General features: G+C 40.9%; 1 protein-coding gene across 1 annotated transcript in view; it reads left to right on the top strand.

Moving 5' to 3' along the window:
* Positions 1-22,451, top strand: part of MED12L (mediator complex subunit 12L) — a 308,272-nt gene that overhangs the window by 24,390 nt on the left and 261,431 nt on the right. The window contains exons 2-4 of the mRNA XM_065875806.1: positions 4,743-4,847; positions 11,294-11,485; positions 16,070-16,229. Coding sequence (XP_065731878.1) covers positions 4,743-4,847; positions 11,294-11,485; positions 16,070-16,229 — 457 coding nt within the window. The remainder of the gene's footprint in view (positions 1-4,742; positions 4,848-11,293; positions 11,486-16,069; positions 16,230-22,451) is intronic.

Below are 22,451 nucleotides of genomic sequence, written 5' to 3' on the forward strand. Positions count from 1 at the left end.
GTGTGTGTGCCTTTGGAGTGGGGACAGGGGTGTGGCAGAGAATTCTGACCAGGCTTTTCTTCTTGGGACTTCCTGCTCCTGAGCTAAGGTGGAGCATCGAGTTTCTCCCTGGTGGTGAGTGCAGCCCTGATACTGGGCATGGGAACACGCTGGTTTTCTAGAAAGCCACCAACTCCAAATCTTTATGTCAGGGGCTCTCAAAGTGTGGTCCCTGGATATGCATCACTCATCTGGGAAGTTGTTAGAAATTCAGATTTTTGGGCTCCACCCCACCTATTGAATTGGAAACTCTGGGGGAGGGGCCCCAGTGGCAGCTGTGCTATTTAGCAAACCCATCAGGGGATTCTGATGCATGCAAAAGTTTGGGAACCACTACTGAAGGCCAAGGTCTTTTTAATTTCTGAAGCAGATCTTTTGTATTTCTGAGTGCTTACTGAAGCTTCAGGTTATCACTTTCCTGAACCAGAAATATGACACAGACAGCAGCAGTAATACTTATTGCTGGCCACGTTCATATAGCGTGGTGGCTAGGAACGTGGATTCTTTGGAGTTCTTTACCACTATGTGACCTTGGGTAAGTTAATTAACCTCTCTGCTTTTTATTTCCTCAACTGGGCTATGGAGATAATAGTAGTAGAAACTCTTACTATCCCTGTTTCACAGTTGAGGAAACTGAGGCTCGGTAACATGTTGTTCCAGAGCTTGCTTTGAGTTACTCTTCAGTGGAGTTGGAGGTTCAAATTCAGACAGTCTGATTGCAGAGCCTGGGCTCTTGTCCCCCTTGTGTGCATTTCCACTTAGTCATCCTTACCCTGGGGTCAGCAAGGCCTCCACCTGTAGCCACAGCTGCGAGCTGTAGGGGCCTGTAGTGGCTGGAGCTGGACGTCCCATTGTCATGCTGTTGCAGCAGGAGCAGAGCCTGTGTGAAACTCCCTGTTTCTGAAACCTGGATTCCCCTTTTCAGAGGCAGGGCTTTAAAAGGTAAAAGCAGTCCTCTCAGTAAACTTTGGTTTTCTGCAGGAGTGTGGTGACACTCTGGGCGCAGGTGTCGGCTATCACTAGAGTTGAGGTGCTACTGCCATTTAGTGGGCGGGGCCAGGTGTGCTAGATGTCCTCAATGACGAATTGTCCTGTGTCCCACTGGATTGTCATATGTGCCACCAAACTTTCAAAGTCGTTTTCTCTCTGTTCCAGGTGGGAATCTATTTACATATGATCTCAAAGTATTTTTTTGGCATGATTTTAATACACAGTCAGTATACACTGAGCCTCTGAGGAATATAATGATTGCGTTTTAATATATTGGGAGAAGATTTTATTTTGTTGGTTTGAAAATTTTACTAAGAGTTTTCGCCGTTACAGGAGATTCACATCATGCTGTTGCTGATAATTCGAAATAGCAATACAGCACACCTATATCAGTCTGCATTTTGTACGGACCGCATTTATGGTGATTCTAGGTATAGGAACAAACATTTACTAATTCTTGATGTCTCCTAGGGCCCCACTTCGCAAAGGTTAATGTGTCCATGAATTACCTGGAGAATTTGTTAAGCTGATTGAAATGAGATTCTGCATTTTTAACAAGCCAGCACTGATGGCCCATGGACCACACTTTTTGGGTAGTAGAGATCTTGTTGTGTATGCCTGAGGGTTTTCTTTTCAAGTACCTATGTTGTTATAACTTACTTTCATTTTGAAAAATCTTTTAGAGTGAGGGCATTACATTGATTTTTTAAAAAAAATGTTGGTAAGTTATTGTCTATGAATTTCATTTCAGACTTGGAAAAAGGGCATTTAAAAATATTTGCTTTTAGGATGGTGCCTTGGGCCTGATGGGGTGACAGCCACTGCTCTGGGAGGTTAAGTGGCTCTAGTCATAAATCCACACAGAATTAGGGACCTCAACGTCATGGGGTAGTGATTCAGAATATACTTATTATGTTAATTGTTCGAAACAGGTTATCATTCACTTATTTACTCTTTCAACAGATATTTACTGAATATATTTTGTGAATTGAATATTGTGTGCTCTGTGCCAGCCACTGCTCTGTGTTCTTGGCATGCTTCTGTGAACAACATAAAGACCCCTGTTCTCACAGACCTTATCTTCTGGTGGGGGAGACAGACAGGATACATCATAAGTAAATTACGTGGGGTTTTAGGTGATCAGTGCTATGGATTATTGGGAGATTAGGAGTGCTAGGGTGAAGGGAAGGGGGTGAACCGTTCCAGTTTCAAATAGGGTCATCAGATTTCTCATCGAGGACATGACTTAAGGTGGTCAGGGAGTTGGCCATGTGGAAACCAGGGAAGAGCAATCCAGGCAGAAGGGATAGACCATGCAAGGCCCTGAGGCTGGAGATCGTCCAGCTGGACACTTGAGCTGCAGAGTGAGCAAGGGGAGTGTGGTCAGGGATGAGGTCAGAAAGATAGAAGGGGCCAGATCACTCAGGGACTTGTAGGACCTCACAGGGCCTCTGCTCGTATTCTGAGGTACGGTGTTATCGCAGGCTTTGAGGAGTGACATGATCTCACTCAGGTTTTCCAAAGCTCCCTGTGGCTGCTGTGTTGAATGTGGCCTTCAGAGGGCAAAGGTAGAAGCAAGGAGACCAGTTAGGAGCTGTTGCAGTGTCCAAGCATGAGGTGATGGTGGCCTTGACCTGGGGGAGGCATCAGTGGTAGAGAGAAGCGCTCAGATTCCGGATGCATTTTCATGAAACTGAGAATACAAGTTTAGAAAGTTCTCAGCACTCGAGGCTCCCAGCAGTACCTGTGTGGATCCTAGTTTGAGGAAAATCTGATGTGGCTGACAGACTTGTTACCATGGTCCCATGTTCTTTTCCTTCTGGCGATTCTGTGTGTGTATTTGTGCGTGCGTGCGTGCGTGTGTGTGCGCGTGGCATGTCTGTCCAGGCCAGCGCTTAGCAGTCAGTCACAACAGGCAGCTAGCTGAGCAGGGGTTAGTTTAGAATAGAAACTGAAGCAGCACTAAATGGAACTAACTGGTCCTGAAAGCCTCACACATTCCCTCTTGATTAACCCAGGACGTATTTTTAGTAAAAATGTAAGCTATTCCTCAATTAGTGTTTCTTGTATTACTCTGATGCTAAAGCAAAGATAAAAATTCCATTTTCTTGTCCCATTCCCCTCGTGACACCACGTGTCCCCCTTCTTCCTTAGACTCTGAGATGGCAGAAATTGCATTAGCATGCCTGCTTTATTTCAGTTGACTGACACTTTTTTGACTTAAAATATGCATTATGTAGTTTTGCCCTAGATTTCCAAATAATTTATTTGAAAATGCGGGAGCAGTTTGAGATGTCTTCTGATATATACATGCAACTCATTTTCTGTGCGGATCACAATTCCAGCTACCTTCCGTGCTGGGAGGAGACTTGGTTACCATAGAGCTAAGCTTCCTGTAGTGGGGTTTTTTGAAAGCCCACCAGAACTGTGCCTAGCCAAGGTCTTAGCTACAGCACACACAATTAAGTAGAGTTACACGGCACGACTCCAGGAGACCCCAGTTCTCAGCCAAGGTGACCTTTCAGGTGCTATATGTCGTTAACGATTTTGGCCCAGGGCTTTCTGCCTGATCATAGCAGTGATTTGATCAGTTGATTTTTTTTTCATTTTACACTTGCAGCAATTACTTGTGAAGAATAAGTGTATATTCCTGTGCTGTTGCTACCATTACCCCGGGTGTCACTGAGACCATTTCTTGGCCTGAAGTGGGGGAGCAGGAGGTGTCTTCATTTACGCAAACCTTTCCCCTTTATTCTTTCGAGTCTGTATTTTGGGAACTCTGATTTAGTTCTATAACTCAATGATCTGGGCAGGGGAAGGTCTTTTTTTTTTTTTTTTTAAATGCCTTGGGCTATTTTTGATGTGTTGTGACCTTGGTAAGGAAAGTTTTCCTATATCTATCCAGTAGATCTTTTTTAAGGAGGGTACGAATTGTGGCTATGTATTTTTAGACCACATTTTCCTGTGGCATTTGTACTCCGGTGCACAGTGTCATGGAAATTTCTCTTCCTGGTCTAGGATTGAGAAGATGGTCTTTCAGCGCTGGCTTTGTCCAGTTACTGTACTAGCTGAGCGAGCCTCACTCTTCTCATCTGTAAACAGGCATGAAGACACACGCCTACAGATCTGCCTCAGAATTGGTAAAGGTGAAGTGAGCCGAGACGTATGAACAGCTTGGCAAGCTCTAAACTTCCCCTCAGTTGCAGGGCTGTGGTGGTGTGTAGTTATCACAAGCCTTGCGCCTAGGAGCCCTTCATTCCTGTCTTTAACTCGCTGTGGGGTCTTGGGTAGGTTGAGTGAGCCAGTTTTCTGGGACATAGCATAGAGACGTGCACAGCGGCTGGCAAGGTACGTGCACGGGGGCGGTCAGGCTGTGGGCTCTCTAGAAACAATCCCAGTCTGCACATTCTATGAGTTTACGTTTATGGGGGGAGGCTGCTTTTTTTTTTTTTTTCTTTTTCTTTTTCCGATTTTATTAGTGAAGAATTTTCACCTACAGGCAATGGTTGTTAACATTTTGCCCCATTTGCTTTCTCTCTCTCTACACATGTGTATATTGATTTTTAAACCTCTGTTGCTTCTTTCCTTGGTGAGTGTTGAACAGTTCTCTTCTACAGAGCATAGCAAAGTTCGTCATTCCTGAGGCTACAGGATGTTGGCTTCAGTTGGAGCTTTGACATCCTTCGGACTAATCAGTACCTTTCCTCCCACAGGATGAACTTACCGCTGTGAATGTAAAGCAAGGCTTCAACAATCAGCCCGCCTTTACTGGAGACGAGCATGGCTCGGCTAGAAATATTGTAATTAACCCGTCAAAGGTAATTCTCATCGCTTCCCAAAACTTCCGAAAGAGCATACGTATGTGAGACCCATGGGAGCTAATGTTGATAAATTTGTGTTATTGAAACCACAACCCATATTCAAAGTTCCCCCAGATATCCTTTATGCTGTCCTGCCGCAGGGTCCAATCAGGGGTCACGCACTGCTTTTGGCTGGCGTGTCTCCTAACACTATTTTCATCTAGTGCAGTACCGCTCTCCAGAGTCCCTCATTTTGTTGTTGTTGTGAGTTTTTTTTTTTCAGGTTAAATATTTTTGGTGCAGACTGCAGTGCATATCAGGAGACATGCAGTGTTAGTTTGCCTGAGTATTTTTCATACTGTTTGATCACTTAAGGTGCTGTCTGCCATCTCTTTACATTGCAAAAGCAGTCATCTTTTCCTCGTAGTAATCCCCACAGGGTGATACTTTGAGACCGTATGAATATCCTATTGTCAAATAATTTTTTTTTTTTTTTTTTTTTTTGCCGTGCGCGGGCCTCTCACTGTTGTGGCCTCTCCCGTTGCGGAGCACAGGCTCCGGATGCGCAGGCTCAGCGGCCATGGCTCACGGGCGCAGCCGCTCGGCGGCATGTGGGATCTTCCCGGACCGGGGCACGAACCCCGTGTCCCCTGCATCGGCAGGTGGATTCTCAACCGCTGCACCACCAGGGAAGCCCTGTCCAATAAAATTTTATGCTATGATTTTAGCATCAATTGTCGATTCCTGCTGAATGATTTATTTTGCTGATGGTTGCAAAATGCTGGTTTTGTAGTTATTATTCCTCGTATGTTTATTAGTTGACATTCTTTTGTTAAGGACACCCCATTTTTCAGTATCACTTTGAACCCCTGAACTCTTAAAATCAGTTGTATGACCTTCAGTTTTCTTTTTGATGCTCACACTGTGTCACATTTGGCCAGTGGGGGCACCTTTAACCTGGTTCTTGGGCCTTTTGGACAACCCCCTCACCCCCCAACCAGTCCTTTGGGCACTTCCTCACTTGAGGTACAATAACATAGTTCTTTTCCATCTTGTTCTTTTCCTACCCCATCCCAGATCTGGGTGCCCAGCTTGCTCATGGCTACTTGAGTGTCACAACTTCTAGGCCCTTTCAGTGGACAGAGATGGCAAAAATATTTAGGTTTCTTCTTTTTCTTCCCTCCCTCCCTCCCTCCCTCCCTTCCATCCATCCATCTGTTCTAAGTCAGTACCACAGGGTCTTTCCCATGCTTTTCCCTTTTCCATCATTGTATCTCCTTTCTCTTAAGGTGAGAACCCTGGATCCCAGCAATATTAGCATGTTTATTCATTTACTCTATCTTACAATATACATAAAAAGTTCCAGAATAAACTTATACCAGTGTCATTCCAACAACAAAATTGCTATGTAAAATTTACAATTGCTGTACCATGCTTTTTATCTTTAGACTAACTTTCATTAAGAGTATGTAGTCAGAGGGACTTCTCTGGTGGTGCATTGGTTAAGAACCTTCCTGCTAATGCAGGGAACACAGGTTCGATCCCTGGTCTGGGATGATCCCACATGCCGCGGAGCAACTAAGCCCGTGCGCCACAGCTACTGAGCTTGCGTTCTAGAGGCTGCGAGCCACAACTACTGAAGCCCGTGCGCCTAAAACCTGTGCTCTACAACAAAAGAAGCCACCTCAGTGAGAAGCCCATGCACCGCAATGAAGCGTAGCCCCTGCTCGCTGCAACTAGAGAAAGCCCGTGCACAGCAACAAAGACCCAATGCAGCCAAAAGTTTAAAAATAAATAAATAAGTTTATTTTTTAAAATATGTAGTCAGAGTGTTGTATTAAAAATTTCTTGAATTAAGTCTTTTTTCTTTGTGGTTATGTTAACAATTAGATATATAGATGGAATTATCTGTTTCTATCCTTTAAGGTTTGTTATTTTTGAGTTATTTCTATTTTCGAATATTAAAATACTTTTGAAATTAAAAAATCATGCCTACAGATTAAAAGAAATCAAGCATACAGATGAATTTCTATTCTTGTTTTCTCTTAACCAGAGATAACCATTGTTAAAAGTTTGTGTATCATTTCAAATCTCTTTTTATATGCACACATGCATACACAAACATATGTAATTTGCTAAACTAGCAACTGAAGTATTATTTAAGTGATGTGAAAAAAAACAGAATTATTTTCTACAGATTGTCCTATTGACCAAACACAGTGTTTTTAGTCTTTTTCCAATCTTGCTTGATACCTTTTAAACATCACAACTACAATTATGTATGTGTTGTAATTTGTTTTCTACTTCTTTTTTATCGTGGTAAAATTTACGTAACATAAAATTTACCATTAACATATTTAAGTGTATAGCTCTTTGGCATTAAGTACACTCACACTGTTGTGCAAATGTAACTACCATCTATCTCTAAACTTTCATCTTCCTTAACTTATGTACTTAAAGAAGAAGTAATATCATTTTGTGTGTACCTTTCCTTGAGGCTGAAGTATTCATATTCATAGTAATTAATGGATAGATAACGTTTCATTGTTTATGTGCTGTAATAACTGAAACTGCTGGTGTACAGCAGTTTGCCTATTATCTGTTTCTTATGGTTATTTATAAAGATTGTATAGTCATATTTGAACATATAGCTTTTGTTCTTTAGGATAAATTCCCAGCAGCATATTACTTGGTTAGAAGGTGCATTAGTCTACTGGGGCTGCCATAACAAAATACCACAAACTGAGGGGCTTAAACAACAGAAATTTGATTTTCTGAGAAAGTTTATTTTCTCACAGTTTTGGAGGCTGGAAGTCCAGGATCAAGGTGTCAGCAGGTCTGGTTTCTCCTGAGGCCTCTCTTCTCGGCTTGTATACTGCTGCCCTCTCACTGTGTCCTCACATGGGCTTTTTTCTGTGTGCGGGTATCTCTGGTGTTCTCCTTCTTATAGTGGCACTAGTCATATTGGATTAGACCTCACCCTTATGACCTCATTTAACTTTTTTTCTCTCTTTCTTTTTTGTTTTTTTCAGTAGGTCCTTATTGGTTATCTATTTTAAATATAGCAGTGTGTACATGTCAATCCCAAACTCCCAATCTATCCCTCCCCCCAGGTAACCATAAATTCATTCTCTAAGTCTGTGAGTCTGTTTCTGTTTTGTAAATAAGTTCATTTGTATCATTTTTTTTTGAGTCCACATATAAGTGATATCATATGATATTTGTCTTTCTCTGTCTGACTTACTTCACTTAGTATGATAATCTCCAGGTCTATCCATGTTGCTGCAAATGGCATTATTCCATTCTTTCTAATGACTGAGTAATATTCCATTGTATCTGTGTGCCACATCTTCTTTATCCATTTATCGGTCCATGAACATTTAACCTTAATTACCTCTTTAAAGGCTCTATCTCCAAATACAGTCACATTGAGGCTTAGAGCTTCAATATCTGAATTTTGGATATACACAATTCTGTCCATAACAAAGTATGAACGCCTTGTGTATAGGAACTGCCAGATTGTTCCCAGTTGTATGAAGTTTTATGTCAATTTAAATAATTGAATAAATGGAAATAGCACCCGTTACCACTTCTGCTGCTCTCATCCTTCCTGTGAGATTTACTCAAGGATTCAAACTTTCTGAGGGGAATTGGATCTAATGAATATGAAATACATGACCTATAGTATAGCCCCTAAACTTTTTCATTTTCTTACCAAATGAATTACTTTCAAAATAGCTGTGGATGGATGGAAACAAGTTTTAAATTAAACCTTATCTCTCATACCTTGTCTGAGGGAGTGCAAATTGGTGTAAACATTATGGAGGGTAATTTGACAATGCTGATTAAAATTACAGAATCATACAATCTGAATCCTGAAAATTCATCTGAAAGCTATAGCTGTACATGTATGAAATAACAAATAGGAAAGGCTATTCATTTTAATGTGATTTGTAATCGCAGAAGTTTGAAACAAATGTCCATTAATGGGGACTTGATTAAATAAAATGTGGTACATGTACACAGTACATTATTATGTGTCTGTAGAAATGAATGAGGAAGCTCTCCATAGACAAATGTGGAAGGAAGGCTCTCAGACATTTACTCAATGTACATAACGAGGTATAGATATAAGAGAAAAATATATTCGTGTTTGTTCATGTGTATTCACATGAAGAAACTCTGCAAAGACACATAAGAAACTAATCAAGGTGGTTCTTTGGAGTTAGGCATTGGGACTTGGGAATGAGGCTCTTAACTTTTTCTCGATTTTAGAATAATGTGAATATATTGCTGATAGAATAAAATTAAGTGTATGATCATGTTTTGATTTTTTCCTTTTTTTTTGAGTCCTAATGTGCATTTTCTCTGCTCTTGCTTTTTTGGGAATTTTGACTTTGTTTACATTTATGCAGTTGTTCATAAGATTTGTTAGGAAGTAAAACATATATACAGCCACTATGTTCCATTGCTATTATTAAATACATAGAAAAGAGTATAATTGCAAAAGAGATTGCCCAGACTTTTTTTTTTTTTTTTTTTTAATTTGCTGTGTTCTGAATTCTTTTGGCCATTACCTACACCAGGACTTTTTTTTTTTTTTTAAGAAGATGTTGGGGGTAGGAGTTTATTAATTAATTAATTTATTTTTGCTGTGTTGGGTCTTCGTTTCTGTGCGAGGGCTTTCTCTAGTTGTGGCAAGCGGGGGCCCCTCTTCATCGCGGTGCGCAGGCCTCTCCCGTTGTGGAGCACAGGCTCCAGACGCGCAGGCTCAGTAGTTGTGGCTCACGGGCCTAGTGGCTCCACGGCATGTGGGATCCTCCCAGACCAGGGCTCGAACCCATGGCCCCTGCATTAGCAGGCAGACTCTCAACCACTGCGCCACCAGGGAAGCTCCCCAGACTTTTTTTTTTTTTAAATACAATTTTTGCAAACCCCTTGATTTGCAAAATCAGTGATTGGCTTGATTTAATTGAATAGTCTTTTCAGATCACCGTGGCTATTCTTCTTTGACAGTACTTAGACTAGTTTAAAAATTTTTTTAATGTCTTTGTTTATATGATTGCAAATAAGAGATCTTTTAAATATGAAACAATCTACATAGGTAGGTATTTTGTGCCATTGGTGCAAAGACCAAATATTGATTGAGAAATTTAAAATTAAACAATTTGTTACTCTTGGCTCCTTGTTTTCAAATAGCTGTTTTTTTGGTGAATTTTTGCATTTAATTCTCTGGACATTCTGCAAACTTTGCTTAAAAAAGCATACTATGAAGTTGTTTTAAAAAAATAAGGTTCAGCCTTTTTTTCTAATTACTATAATTTTTATTGCCATATTACCTCAACACAAAACAGACTTTTTCACTGTACCTCAATCACAAGGATCAAGGGATGCCAATTCACATTAAAAAAAATGTTTACCAGCTTTTCGCCCTGGTAGATAAACTTGGCTAATTGCTTCCAACTGCGTTCCACCCTATAGACTAATTGTTTATTGAGTCATGAGCATTAACTAAGGTAGTGATTCTTATTTTGCTGCAGCAGGGTAGGTATTTTATTTTAATCACGGTTGCCACTGTCTGCTAACCTTATTGAAGGTATTTGTTAGAAATTGTTGTCCACATCCTGTTATTAGAGAATTTCCAGGGGACAAAATGTGATGCTGTGATAGGATTCTTGGAAATTCCAAGAGGTTTTCTGTGGATTCATTTAGTTTTTAGATATTACTCAGTCCCCTTCCTTCTTGTCCCTTTGTCTTTCCTTTGTCCTCTTTTAATTTGGTAAATACGAAAATGCCAGTCATTCACAGGAAGCTCCCTTTGCTACTTTGTTCCATTCAGAGCAAGCCACACTAGCTTTCTCTTTCTAAACACTTGTACTCATGAAATTGGCAGCCCAATCAAAAATGTTGAATATTTAATTTAATTGAACCTTTTGTAATTTTCCATTTAAATAAATTAGATTTCTCTAGACTTTTTTTTTTTAAAGCACTGAGTGTAAATACAGAGTTTCCTTTCCAAATTTATGTGCTATTAAAATGAAACAAGAAAAAGAATGATTACTGTGTGATTGCCAGGTTCTGATCTTGTATGCAGCACCTCTCAGGAAAAAGATTCTCTTCAAATGGGTGTGTACTGTGAAAAAGGAGAGGTTCATCTAAAGATGAAAGCAGAACCCATTCTCTTGAAATTTATTCAGGATATAATGAATTTTATCTTACAGGGATTTTCAGAGACCCTTCTTGTTCCCTTGAACTACTTGTTAGTAGTGGAACAAAGGTGCTGTGGGAGTTTCTGCATTATGTTAGTGTAAGGAAATCACAACTCTTAGCTTCTAGGACTTAAATTCCTGTTTTATTTTCCAATGGGCTCTTTGAAGATTTTCTATTAATAAAAATAAAATACTGATATGTACATTACTAACATTCTTGCTTATTGTCTTTAAACTCTGTTTTCTCTTCCACAGATTGGAGCTTATTTTAGCAGCATATTAGCTGAGAAACTAAAGCTTAACACTTTCCAGGACACCGGAAAGAAGAAACCACAAGTTAATGCTAAAGATAATTATTGGCTGGTTACTGCTCGATCCCAGAGTGCGATTCATAGTTGGTTCTCTGACTTAGCAGGAAATAAACCACTTGCTATTTTGGCAAAAAAGGTATTAAGTATTTCTTGCATTGTTTTAATTGAGGCCTTATAGAAATGAAAATATTTGAGATAATGTTCAAGTATATATTTCGTTTCCCCAGTTCTCTCCAAAACTCAGAGTCTCAATGGCAGGTATCCTGCACTAGGTGTGTGCTGTACATAGGCTGTTTCCCCTTCATTTTGATGGCATGTGGTGCCTAGGACATCTAGAGACCTAAACGTTCTACACAGGAAGCTGTTTATGTGGATATTAGGTAGACAGGGTTTTAAAATCAGAAACAGGCAGTGAGACTTCATTTATTTCTGTTACATTTTCAGTTTTTTAGGTCAGGATGTCCAAATGGGTTAAATAGAAATCCTTGCTTTAATGTTATTTCCTTGTCTTGAAAAGTACCCATCCAAATTCTTAAACTAACTCTTCTTCCGAACAAGTGAGATGAAAGATAGTGATCCCGTGTGTGCTTGAAAACCGTCTTTGAAAAAGTTTCAGTACAAAATGGGCAGGTTTATTCATAGCTCCCCGCTTTTTTGAGGAGGGGGAGGGAAGGGAGGGTTCTTTTACAAATCTTTGCCTTTGATCATTTTCCTCACGTGGGAAATACTGCACAGATTCAACAATCTTATAGTCCCAATAATACAAAATGTCTTTTGAAATTTAGACGAGAGCCAGAAACCTCCCTCTTAGTCTTGATCTCTGACTTCTTACACACCTTTCAAATAATCCCCAGGTCTTTCTCATCTCCCCTGAAACCCTTTAGTTTTAGGGGAGCCCATCTTCTATTCTTAAGTTTTCACGAATGGCTTGGTGCACGCCCAGGTTAGAGGAGAGCTCCTTCGTGTATTTACGTTTTTGTTTTCTAAAGCACCTCTTTGCAAGTAGTGCCTGCAGCTCCCGTGGGCTTTAGTTTGCCCTAGTGTCAGAGCCTTGCGTTGCCTTTCATAGATGTTAGTGCTTAAAGGCAACCGAAATCCTTGCAAAGCAGACGATCAGCGTAACCCTCTCTTGCTACTCAGGTAGTGCCTCTGTCTCAACACAGGCTGGACCGCATAGCATTTCTTTTCCATTGTTGACCGTTTACCACGTGTTCCCACTGTGGCCTGGGAATTGTATCTGAAGGCTGCAGAAGTCGAAGGCCGTCCTTCAATATTTGATGGCTTTCTACTAAAAGTTCATACCCTCCATGTTGGTTAGTACCTTCAACTCCTATGTAGCCAGCCTGACATCTTTCCTTTTAGGTTTGCCTTTTTTGTAAGCTTTTAGAATGCAGTTTTTTTTTTTTTGGCGCGGGGGCGGGGGTATATTTCCTGAAAGGGAATACTCATGAGGAATTGATGCCCTTGCTTTAGGGGTGTAATGGTCTCTCATCTTTTAAGAGGGAGATGAATTATGGTGCAGTGTATTAGCCGTTGTTCTTCTCTCTTTATTAGGAGCTGCCTCTGGCCAAGTCAGGTGTCCCTCAGGTAAGCCCTGACGTTAATTCTTTGCAAAGTTAAAGATGTTTTCTTTGTCAAACCATTGAATATACTTTGAAGTATTCATTTCTTGGGCACTTCAAGAGTCATTCCTTCCCATCCCTTCCTCAGCATTTCATCTTCTTGAGGTGGCAAAAACTCTTTAGAGTTGGGTAAAAGATTGCATCCTCTGCGTGCCCTTCATATTAGAAAGTTTAAATACCTCTTAATTTCTGGTATTTATCTGCGAGATGGCTTGATGTAGAAGACCTTCCTTTTCCTGCTGAGATCCTGAGTCATCTTCCAGCTCTGATCTAGAGTTCAAAATAGCTTCCTGTATGGGATGGATCAGGTTTCTGGACCTGGTTTTCCGTTACTATAAAGCTCCACAGCACTCCAAGTATTTAGCCACAGAGAGGTCAACAATGGCCTGTAAAAGGCCTTTTAATCCAATCGCGGTCATAGTTAGATTTGGAAAAGGAGACTTCTTGCTCCTGGGAATATCCTTTTAGCTCTTGAACAGTTCACTAAGAATGATGTGTTCACTTCTGGTGACTTTGATTACTGTGGTCTCTGGAATTTCCATTTGCCTCTCCCACTGCTTAGCAAACAGAGGGTGCTGACAGAAAGGAGAATACAGGGAGAGAAGCGTTACAAGGGCAACCCTTTGGTGGATGGAAAACCATGCTAGGTGTCTTAGTTTTCTTCTGGTACTTAGATGCAGTTCCACCTTGATTGGGAAACCAAACAGCTGCCCAGTGCTTGTCTAGGTTCAGCTACAAGTTGAAGTCAGATGGTTTCTTGGCTGAAAATGGAATCCATCCCTGTAGGAAGTCATACTTCAGTCAGTGTAAACATATTTTCCTTCCTGAGTTGGCCCAAACTGTAAATGTGACAAAACCATCAAAATGTGTCTTCTTCCTTAATTAAATAACTTTCTTCACATATGTTCTTCTGAATTCGAAAGCCCTTGATTGGAGCCAACCCTTTTCCTTAGGGCTCTGCCAGCAGGGACAGTGAGCTAGAGGTTTGCCTTATGCTGTTCATGTAAGACTCAGCTTTGTTTGCTGTTTCGTGTAAACATTTCACATGCGCAGAATGCTCCCCCCATCCCCGGCCGTGCCTTCTTCTCAAACGCTGTTCAAAAAGAAATCCTTTAGGCTTCTATAAAGATGCTATTGGTAATGTTTCTTTGGAGATGCTAACTTTACCTTTTGCATTTGCCTGGTTTTTAGGCCTTGATCTTATATATATTCTTCTGGTACGTCTGGCTGAGAGGGAACCTGACCGTGACAGCTAAAATGTAACTCCCTGATACCATACTGTGTGTTCTAGTGAAAACCGGCAGCTCCGGCCTTGAACTGACTATATAAGACTGTGCTTTTCTTGTCCCTGGCCTAAACGACAGTAAACCCAGAGCCTTGTGCTCCGTGAAAGATGTGCCTTGTAAGCTAAATTTTCAGGAAATTTTCTAGGTAAAATGTATCACCGTGATCCACAGAGAGGAAGTTTTATAGCTTTAGCCTGTGTCACTTTCACCTCCCTTTTATATAGTTATGTGGTATGCCGTGTAGTCGCCTTTGTCATGGGGGAGGTTATGTTCTAAAGTCAGCAGCCAAGGTAGGAACTGTACATGATCAAAAGTCTATTACATTGCCCGTAAAATGCAGTATATGGACACACTGCATCTCAGTGTTCAACCAGGCAGCTTTTCTTTATCGCTGGAGCCCCTTGATGTTTCTTTGGGAAGAACCAGGTGAAATAACTTGTTTTAAAGAGCTGGGTAACAAAAAAACACTTACTTTTAAATTCTGGGATCACACTTTGTTCCAAGACTGCGAATAGTCAGATTTGTAACATATGTATAATGCAGAAAAATCAACCGGCTGAACCATGGCTAACTAAGAGAAAAATGCCATGCTGTATGAATCAGTTAGCTGGTTTGAAGCTTTGATTTTCAAAACAAGATCGAACAAGACTTCGGGGCATAGAGACCAGGGCTAGTGATGTCCACGGTTGTGGGTTTCCAGAATCCTCTTAGGAGAGAGTCAGGTCCATGGCTTGAGAACACATTGGGGGGGGGGCAGGAAGAAATCCTTGGAACTGGAACTGGCAACAAAATGAAAGTTGTTACAATTTTGATACATGTAATTCTTTTGCTTTCTCCTTCTCACGCCACCGTGAGGTGGACAGGGTCGGTATTATCTCGTTCATAAATGACGAGCCTGGTAGTCATGGGTTTAACCACCACAGGCTGGGGCCACGACTGCAGCACAGGGGTGCTCATTGCTGGGGGCGGGGGTGGGCACGGCCTGCTTCTCCATCTCACTTTTCCCATCCTGCTGCATTGCAGCCAACGTCCTCTCTGTCCGCTGCGGTACCCTGTATTCGTAAATTGGATAGCTTATGTATAGATTAATGGGCTATTCCTAGGATATTTATGAGGAATTCGAGAAGACTGGATTAACTCTTTCGAGCCATTCAGCAGAACATTGAGATACTAATTTGCTAACTAGTACCTTTGTGGCCTGGAAGAAATAATTAACTGCCTCAAGTGCCCACTTTGAACCAGTGAATTAATTACCCAGCTGTTTCTAGCTCCGTGTTTATCAGGCAGATTCACTGATCCATCATTTTAGCCTCTATGTGAAATTTTGGTCTAAAGGCACTTTTAGAAGCTTTCTGGAAATTGTTATTCTTATGAAATGTTACAATCAGAAAGCTTTATACAAAAATGTTCTTTGATAAAATGTAGAGTGGGGATAGCTTTTACTTTATCTGTCCCTTCCAATTTTGAGATATAAACTCCTCGGAGGACTGTCATGAGATTATTTTCCCTATTTTGCTGATACAACGAGTAGCTTTCAGCATCTGAGAGTTTGAAAATAATTTGTTTTTTATAAATAAGAAAGCACAACTGATAAAACTGTGTTGCCAATGTGCTAAACATCGTTTTGATTCTTTTTTCTTAAAATTCGCTTAAAATTTTTTTTTTAAAGTGGCACGTGCCATTTAAAAAAAGGATATAGTTTTTCATAGCCAGCAGGACCTTAGAGTCTCTTTCTCTTGCTTCCCCTTTCTTTAGGTTGGCCTAGCGATGAACATAATAAGTGATTGTTATAAATATATTATTTCTTTTTAGGTTCCCATCCTTAGTAAAAAAGAAGATGTTTTTGCATATTTAGCTAAGTATTCCGTGCCAATGGTTCGAGCAACGTGGCTGATCAAGATGACTTGTGCCTATTATTCTGCTATTTCTGAAGCGAAAATTAAGAAACGTCAGGCTACTGATCCCAATTTGGGTAAGTGAGACAGTGTGATACATTTTACATTACCCTGTAAACACTTGTTGCCTGCACCTTCCATACCCATCCCAGAGAGGTGAGTCCGACAAGGTCCATTAGTGAGGGTACAAGTCGCTTGAGGTGTGGATGGAGTGCCGGTTCTCTTCACCCAGGCACAGATTCCTCGTTCCTGAGTCAGCAAGTCCTGTTGCTCTTACCTCCAAAATGTGTCCTGTGTCTGAACACATCACCACCACAGTTCCTGAAATGCTGCTTCAAGCTACCCCCTCTCTTGGCTGGTGACAGTGGCAGCCTCCTAACTGGTCTCCCTGCCTATATTTTTGTTCCCTAACGTTCTGGTCTCTCCACAACCGCCACACTGATTGTTCAGCCTAAATCAGATCATATTGTGTCCTTGTTTATAACTTTACAGTAGTTTCTCATTACAATTAGAATAAAGATCCACATTCTTTTCTTTGGGGGGGGGTGGAGGTTTAAATTTTTTATTTTTATTTATTTTTTTAACATCTTTATTGGAGTATAATTGCTTTACAATGATGCGTTAGTTTCTGCTGTATAACAAAGTGAATCAGCTACATGTATACATATATCCCCATATCCCCTCCCTCTTGCGTCTCCCTCGCACCCTCCCTATCCCACCCCTCTAGGTGGTCACAAAGCACCGAGCTGATCTCCCTGTGCTATGTGGCTGCTTCCCACTAGCTATCTATTTTACGTTCGGTAGTGTATATATGTCCATGCCACTCTTTCAGTTCGTCCCAGCTTACCCTTCCCCCTCCCTGTGTCCTCAAGTCCATTCTCTACATCTGCGTCTTTATTCCTGTCCTGCCCCTAGGTTCTTCAGAACCACTTTTTTTTAGATTCTGTATATATGCGTTAACATACGGTATTTGTTTTTCTCTTCTGACTTACATCACTTTCTATGACAGACTCTAGGTCCATGCACCTCACTACAAATAACTCAGTTTCGTTAAAGATCCAGATGCTTGCCTGCAGCTCCATCCATGGTCTGCCCCCTCTTTCTGCGATGTTCCGGCCACACAGCCCTCCAACACGTGTACTCCTTCCTTTCCTGGGCCCCCCTCTGCCTTTCCTCTTCACCCTGTACTTGAGTTGCTCTTCTCTAGACTGTTTGCAGCCTCCTCCTCACTGAGGCTTTGGCTCAAGTGTCATTTCCCCAGTAGGTTTTGCCTGCCCACCCAGCTAAATAGCATTCTCTCTCTTTTTCACCTTCCTCCCAGTTATGTTCTCATGTGTTGTTATTTTATTCACAGCACGTTTCTCTGTCTGAAATCATCTTTTAAGATTTTGTGTGCGTCATCCTCTCTCTCGGTCTCTCACACGCACACGCACACGCACACGCACGTGCACAGACACACGCACTGGTAGGTATTCGTTGAATGAACTGAAGGGAAACTACTTTCAGTCAGAGTTTCTGCTCTTTTGGTGACTAGACAGTGACTCCTTGAGGCGGTGCTAAAACATGCTTGATAAAAGGTTGGATGCCACATTAGAACTGTGCACAGAGAATTGTATATAAAGAGTCTATTTAAAGATTAGGTTTACAAATAATTCTTTATGACATGGAAACGTGCTTATGGTTTTATAAGGCAGACCCCCAACTGCAAAGCTCTTAGGGGCAGGATGGGAAGCACCAATGTCCTCCACTGCCAGGAGGCACCCTGGGGGAGTGAGTCAGGGCGTGGCGCATTTGGGAATGGTAAAGGGGCCTCCACGAACCGGAGAGTGGGGACGTTCTAAAAGCATGAACACAGAAATTCAAAACAAAAAATGGCCTGATTCCATGGCTGCCACCTTTGAGTTCAGCATTATCTCATGTGTGTCAAAATGACAAGCAAAAATGAACTGTACTTAAAAAACAAAACTGTGTAGTGTATATATATAAATGTCAAGAAAAAAAAGGGAGGAAATAATCCACAAAGTTAACAATGGTTGTCTCTGAGTCTCTCTTCACAGTAGTCTTGTGTTAACTATGTGTCTGATTTTTTCATCAGCTTATTATTTTATTGGGGGAAACAAAAGAAGTGTCCCTTTTTTATTACTAAAGTAGTTATGTTCTCATTACAGTATTTTCAGATGGTGCTGAAGCAGATACAATACAGTGTATACATTTCTTTTCTCCCTTGTCCATGTTTTCCTTCCTTCATATACAGACACATATGTGCAATTCTTCTTTATCTCGTCCTCTCTACCTGTCTATATCTATCCGTGTATCTATTGCATTTAATAATACTTCTCCCCATAACCTGGATATCTAGTTGCTTCTTAGCCGCCTCTACTTTGATGACGAATAGGCATCCGAAACCTAATGTGTATCAAATCAAAGTTGATTTCTCGCCATCCCGAAACTTGTTCCTTCCTCAGACTTCTCCTTGGTAAATGTTATACATAGCGATCAGACGAATAAGGGTAAAAGACATATCGTCATTCTGGGCTTTTCGCTTCCTCTCGAAACTCTGCATTTACTCCCTCAGCAATCCTGTTAACTTTACTTTCAAAATCGAATCAGAATCCAACAAGGTATTCCTGCTCCCGCTGCTGCCACCCTGGCCCAAAGCACCAGCAACCCCACCTTTGCCTGTGCTTTTTATTGCAGGGCCTCCAGCGGCCCTTGTTTCTCTTCTCGCCCCTCTAATGACAACTTTCTAGTTTGTGGTCAGAGTGATCCTGCTAGGACATACATCGTGGTTCACGCCTGTGCTCAGCACCCTCTCATGGCCGCCTGTCTCTCTCGGGCATGTGCCTCAGCCAGCACCAGCAGCCCGTATGCACATCGTGACCTCAGGCATTGACCCGTGGCTGCCACTCTCCCTCTCGCCCCCGGATATCCCCCTGGCCTGCCCTCTCCCCCACTGCTGGCTTAGCTCACAGGGCACTTCCTAAGAAAAGCCTTCTCTTCACGTCCTGCTTCATTGTTCTTCATAGCTCTTAATGCCATCTCGTTATATTTTAATTTATTGATCACCTATTTCTACTGACTCTGAGCTGTACTGATCCTTCATGAGATATTTTGTCAGATTTGTTCCGTGCTGGATCTCCTAGGACAGTGCCTGGCGTACAAAAGATGCTCAGTAGTTTTAACGATAAATACATGAACAGTTAGGCTTGAAGCGTTTGTGTGTATGTTTGTGCATATGTGTGCATGCTTTTCTTTTTCCTTTTCATTTTCTAATTTGCTCCAATTTGTAATTCTTGAAACCTTCAGCATTGCTAGCTATAATGGAGAGACTACTCTCCATTCCTTGGATGCTCTTCATATTTTTTGGTAACTTGTTCCTGTTTTCCTTGATATTCCATTTAATCTGATTTTAACTGTCATGAAAGAAGGTGATCATGCAGGAATGATTCTGCCAAATGAAATGTAAACAATATTAGGACAAATGAAAGTCTGATGGACACTCGTGATTTGTGAAGAACACGTAGTTAAGAGTTTTTAGGCCTCCTGGATATGAATGCATCACCAGGACTGTATGCCAAATGGACGGAAGCCTAGCTCCAGTGTCTAGCTCAGAACATCATGGACTTCTTGTTGGATTCATTACTTTTGCTGTTAATTTCCTTACCAGTGTGATCAGTTGGTTTCGGGAGGGGATTATTTTCTAACCACCCCCCACAAGCTCAAATTTCTATTATCTGCACACCCACAACAGATAGTTGATTAGGTTCACCCACTAGCTGTGTTTTCTCTTGTTTCATAAACCACATAACACACGATTCCATTTTTCGGCTCAGTTTATTTACAAAGTATTACACGGTCTTTATGATTATTCTTTTTTTTATACATCTTTATTGGCGTATAATTGCTTTACAATGGTGTGTTAGTTTCTGCATTATAATAAAGTGAATCAGTTATACATATACATATGTTCCCATATGTCTTCCCTCTTGCGTCTCCCTCCCTCCCACCCACCCTCCCTATCCCACCCCTCTAGGTGGTCACAAAGCACCGAGCTGATCTCCCTGTGCTATGTGGCTGCTTCTCACTAGCTATTTTACGTTTGGTAGTGTATATATGTCCATGCCACTCTCTCACTTTGTCCCAGCTTACCCTTCCCCCTCCCCATATCCTCAAGTCCGTTCTCTAGTAGGTCTGTGTCTTTATTCCTGTCTTACCCTTAGGTTCTTCATGACATTTTTTTTTCTTAGATTCCATATATATGTGTTAGCATACGGTATTTGTCTTTCTCTTTCTGACTTACTTCACTCTGTACGACAGACTCTAGGTCCATCCACCTCACTACAAATAACTCAATTTCGTTTCTTTTTATGGCTGAGTAATATTCCATTGTATATATGTGCCACATCTTCTTTATCCATTCATCCGATGATGGACACTTAGGTTGTTTCCATCTCCGGGCTATTGTAAATAGAGCTGCAATGAACATTTTGGTACATGACTCTTTTTGAATTATGGTTTTCTCAGGGTATATGCCCAGTAGTGCGATTGCTGGGTCATATGGTAGTTCTATTTGTGGTTTCTTAAGGAACCTCCATACTGTTCTCCATAGTGGCTGAACCAATTCACATTCCCACCAGCAGTGCAAGAGTGTTCCCTTTTCTCCACACCCTCTCCAGCATTTATTGTTTCTAGGTTTTTTGATGATGGCCATTCTAACCGGTGTGAGATGATATCTCATTGTAGTTTTGATTTGCATTTCTCTAATGATTAATGATGTTGAGCATTCTTTCATGTGTTTGTTGGCAATCTGTATATCTTCTTTGGAGAAATGTCTTTTTTGGCCTTCTGCTCATTTTTGGATTGGGTTGTTTTTTTGTTATTGAGCTGCATGAGCTGCTTGTAAATTTTGGAGATTAATTAATCCTTTGTCAGTTGCTTCATTTGCAAATATTTTCTCCCATTCTGAGGGTTGTCTTTTGGTCTTGTTTATGGTTTCCTTAGCTGTGCAAAAGCTTTTAAGTTTCATTAGGTCCCATTTGTTTATTTTTGTTTTTATTTCCATTTCTCTGGAGGTGGGTCAAAAAGGATCTTGCTGTGATTTATGTCATAGAGTGTTCTGCCTATGTTTTCCTCTAAGCGTTTGATAGTTTCTGGCCTTACATTTAGGTCTTTAATCCATTTTGAGCTTATTTTTGTGTATGGTGTTAGGGAGTGTTCTAATGTCATACTTTTACATGTACCTGTCCAGTTTTCCCAGCACCACTTATTGAAGAGGCTGTCCTTTCTCCACTGTACATTCCATCCTCCTTTATCAAAGATAAGGTGACCATGTGTGCGTGGGTTTATCTCTGGGCTTTCTATCCTGTTCCATTGATCTATCTTTCTGTTTTTGTGCCAGTACAATACTGTCTTGATTACTGTAGCTTAGTAGTATAGTCTGAAGTCAGGGAGCCTGATTCCTCCAGCTCTGTTTTTCGTTCTCAAGATTGCTTTGGCTATTCGGGGTCTTCTGTGTTTCCATACAAATTGTGAAATTTTTTTGTTCTACTACTGTGAAAAATACCAGTGGTAGTTTGATAGGCACTGCGTTGAATCTGTAGTTTGCTTTGGTAGTAGAGTCATTTTCACAATGTTGATTCTTCCAATCCAAGAACATGGTATATCTCTCCATCTATTTGTATCATCTTTAATTTCTTTCATCAGTGTCTTATGAATTTCTGCACAGAGGTCTTTTGTCTCCTTAGGTAGGTTTATTCCTAGGTATTTTATTCTTTTTGTTGCAATGGTAAAAGGGAGTGTTTTCTTGATTTCACTTTCAGATTTTTCATCATTAGTGAATAGGAATGCCAGAGATTTCTGTGCATTAATTTTGTACCCTGCTAGTTTACCAAATTCATTGATTAGCTCTAGTAGTTTTCTGGTAGCATCTTTAGGATTCTCTATGTATAGTGTCATGTCATCTGCAAACAGTGACAGCTTTACTTCTTCTTTTCCGATTTGGATTCCTTTTATTTCCTTTTCTTCTCTGATTGCTGGGGCTAAAACTTCCAAAACTATGTTGAATAAGAGTGGTGAGAGTGGGCAACCTTGTCTTGTTCCTGATCTTAGTGGAAATGCTTTCAGTTTTTCACCATTGAGGACGATGTTGGCTGTGGGTTTGTCATATATGGCCTTTATTATGTTGAGGAAAGTTCCCTCTATGCCTACTTTCTGCAGGGTTTTTATCATAAATGGGTGTTGAATTTTGTTGAAAGCTTTCTCTGCATCTATTGAGATGACCATATGGTTTTTCTCCTTCA

This window comes from Phocoena phocoena, chromosome 4 (genome assembly GCF_963924675.1).
Source record: "Phocoena phocoena chromosome 4, mPhoPho1.1, whole genome shotgun sequence".
Taxonomy (NCBI): domain Eukaryota; kingdom Metazoa; phylum Chordata; class Mammalia; order Artiodactyla; family Phocoenidae; genus Phocoena; species Phocoena phocoena.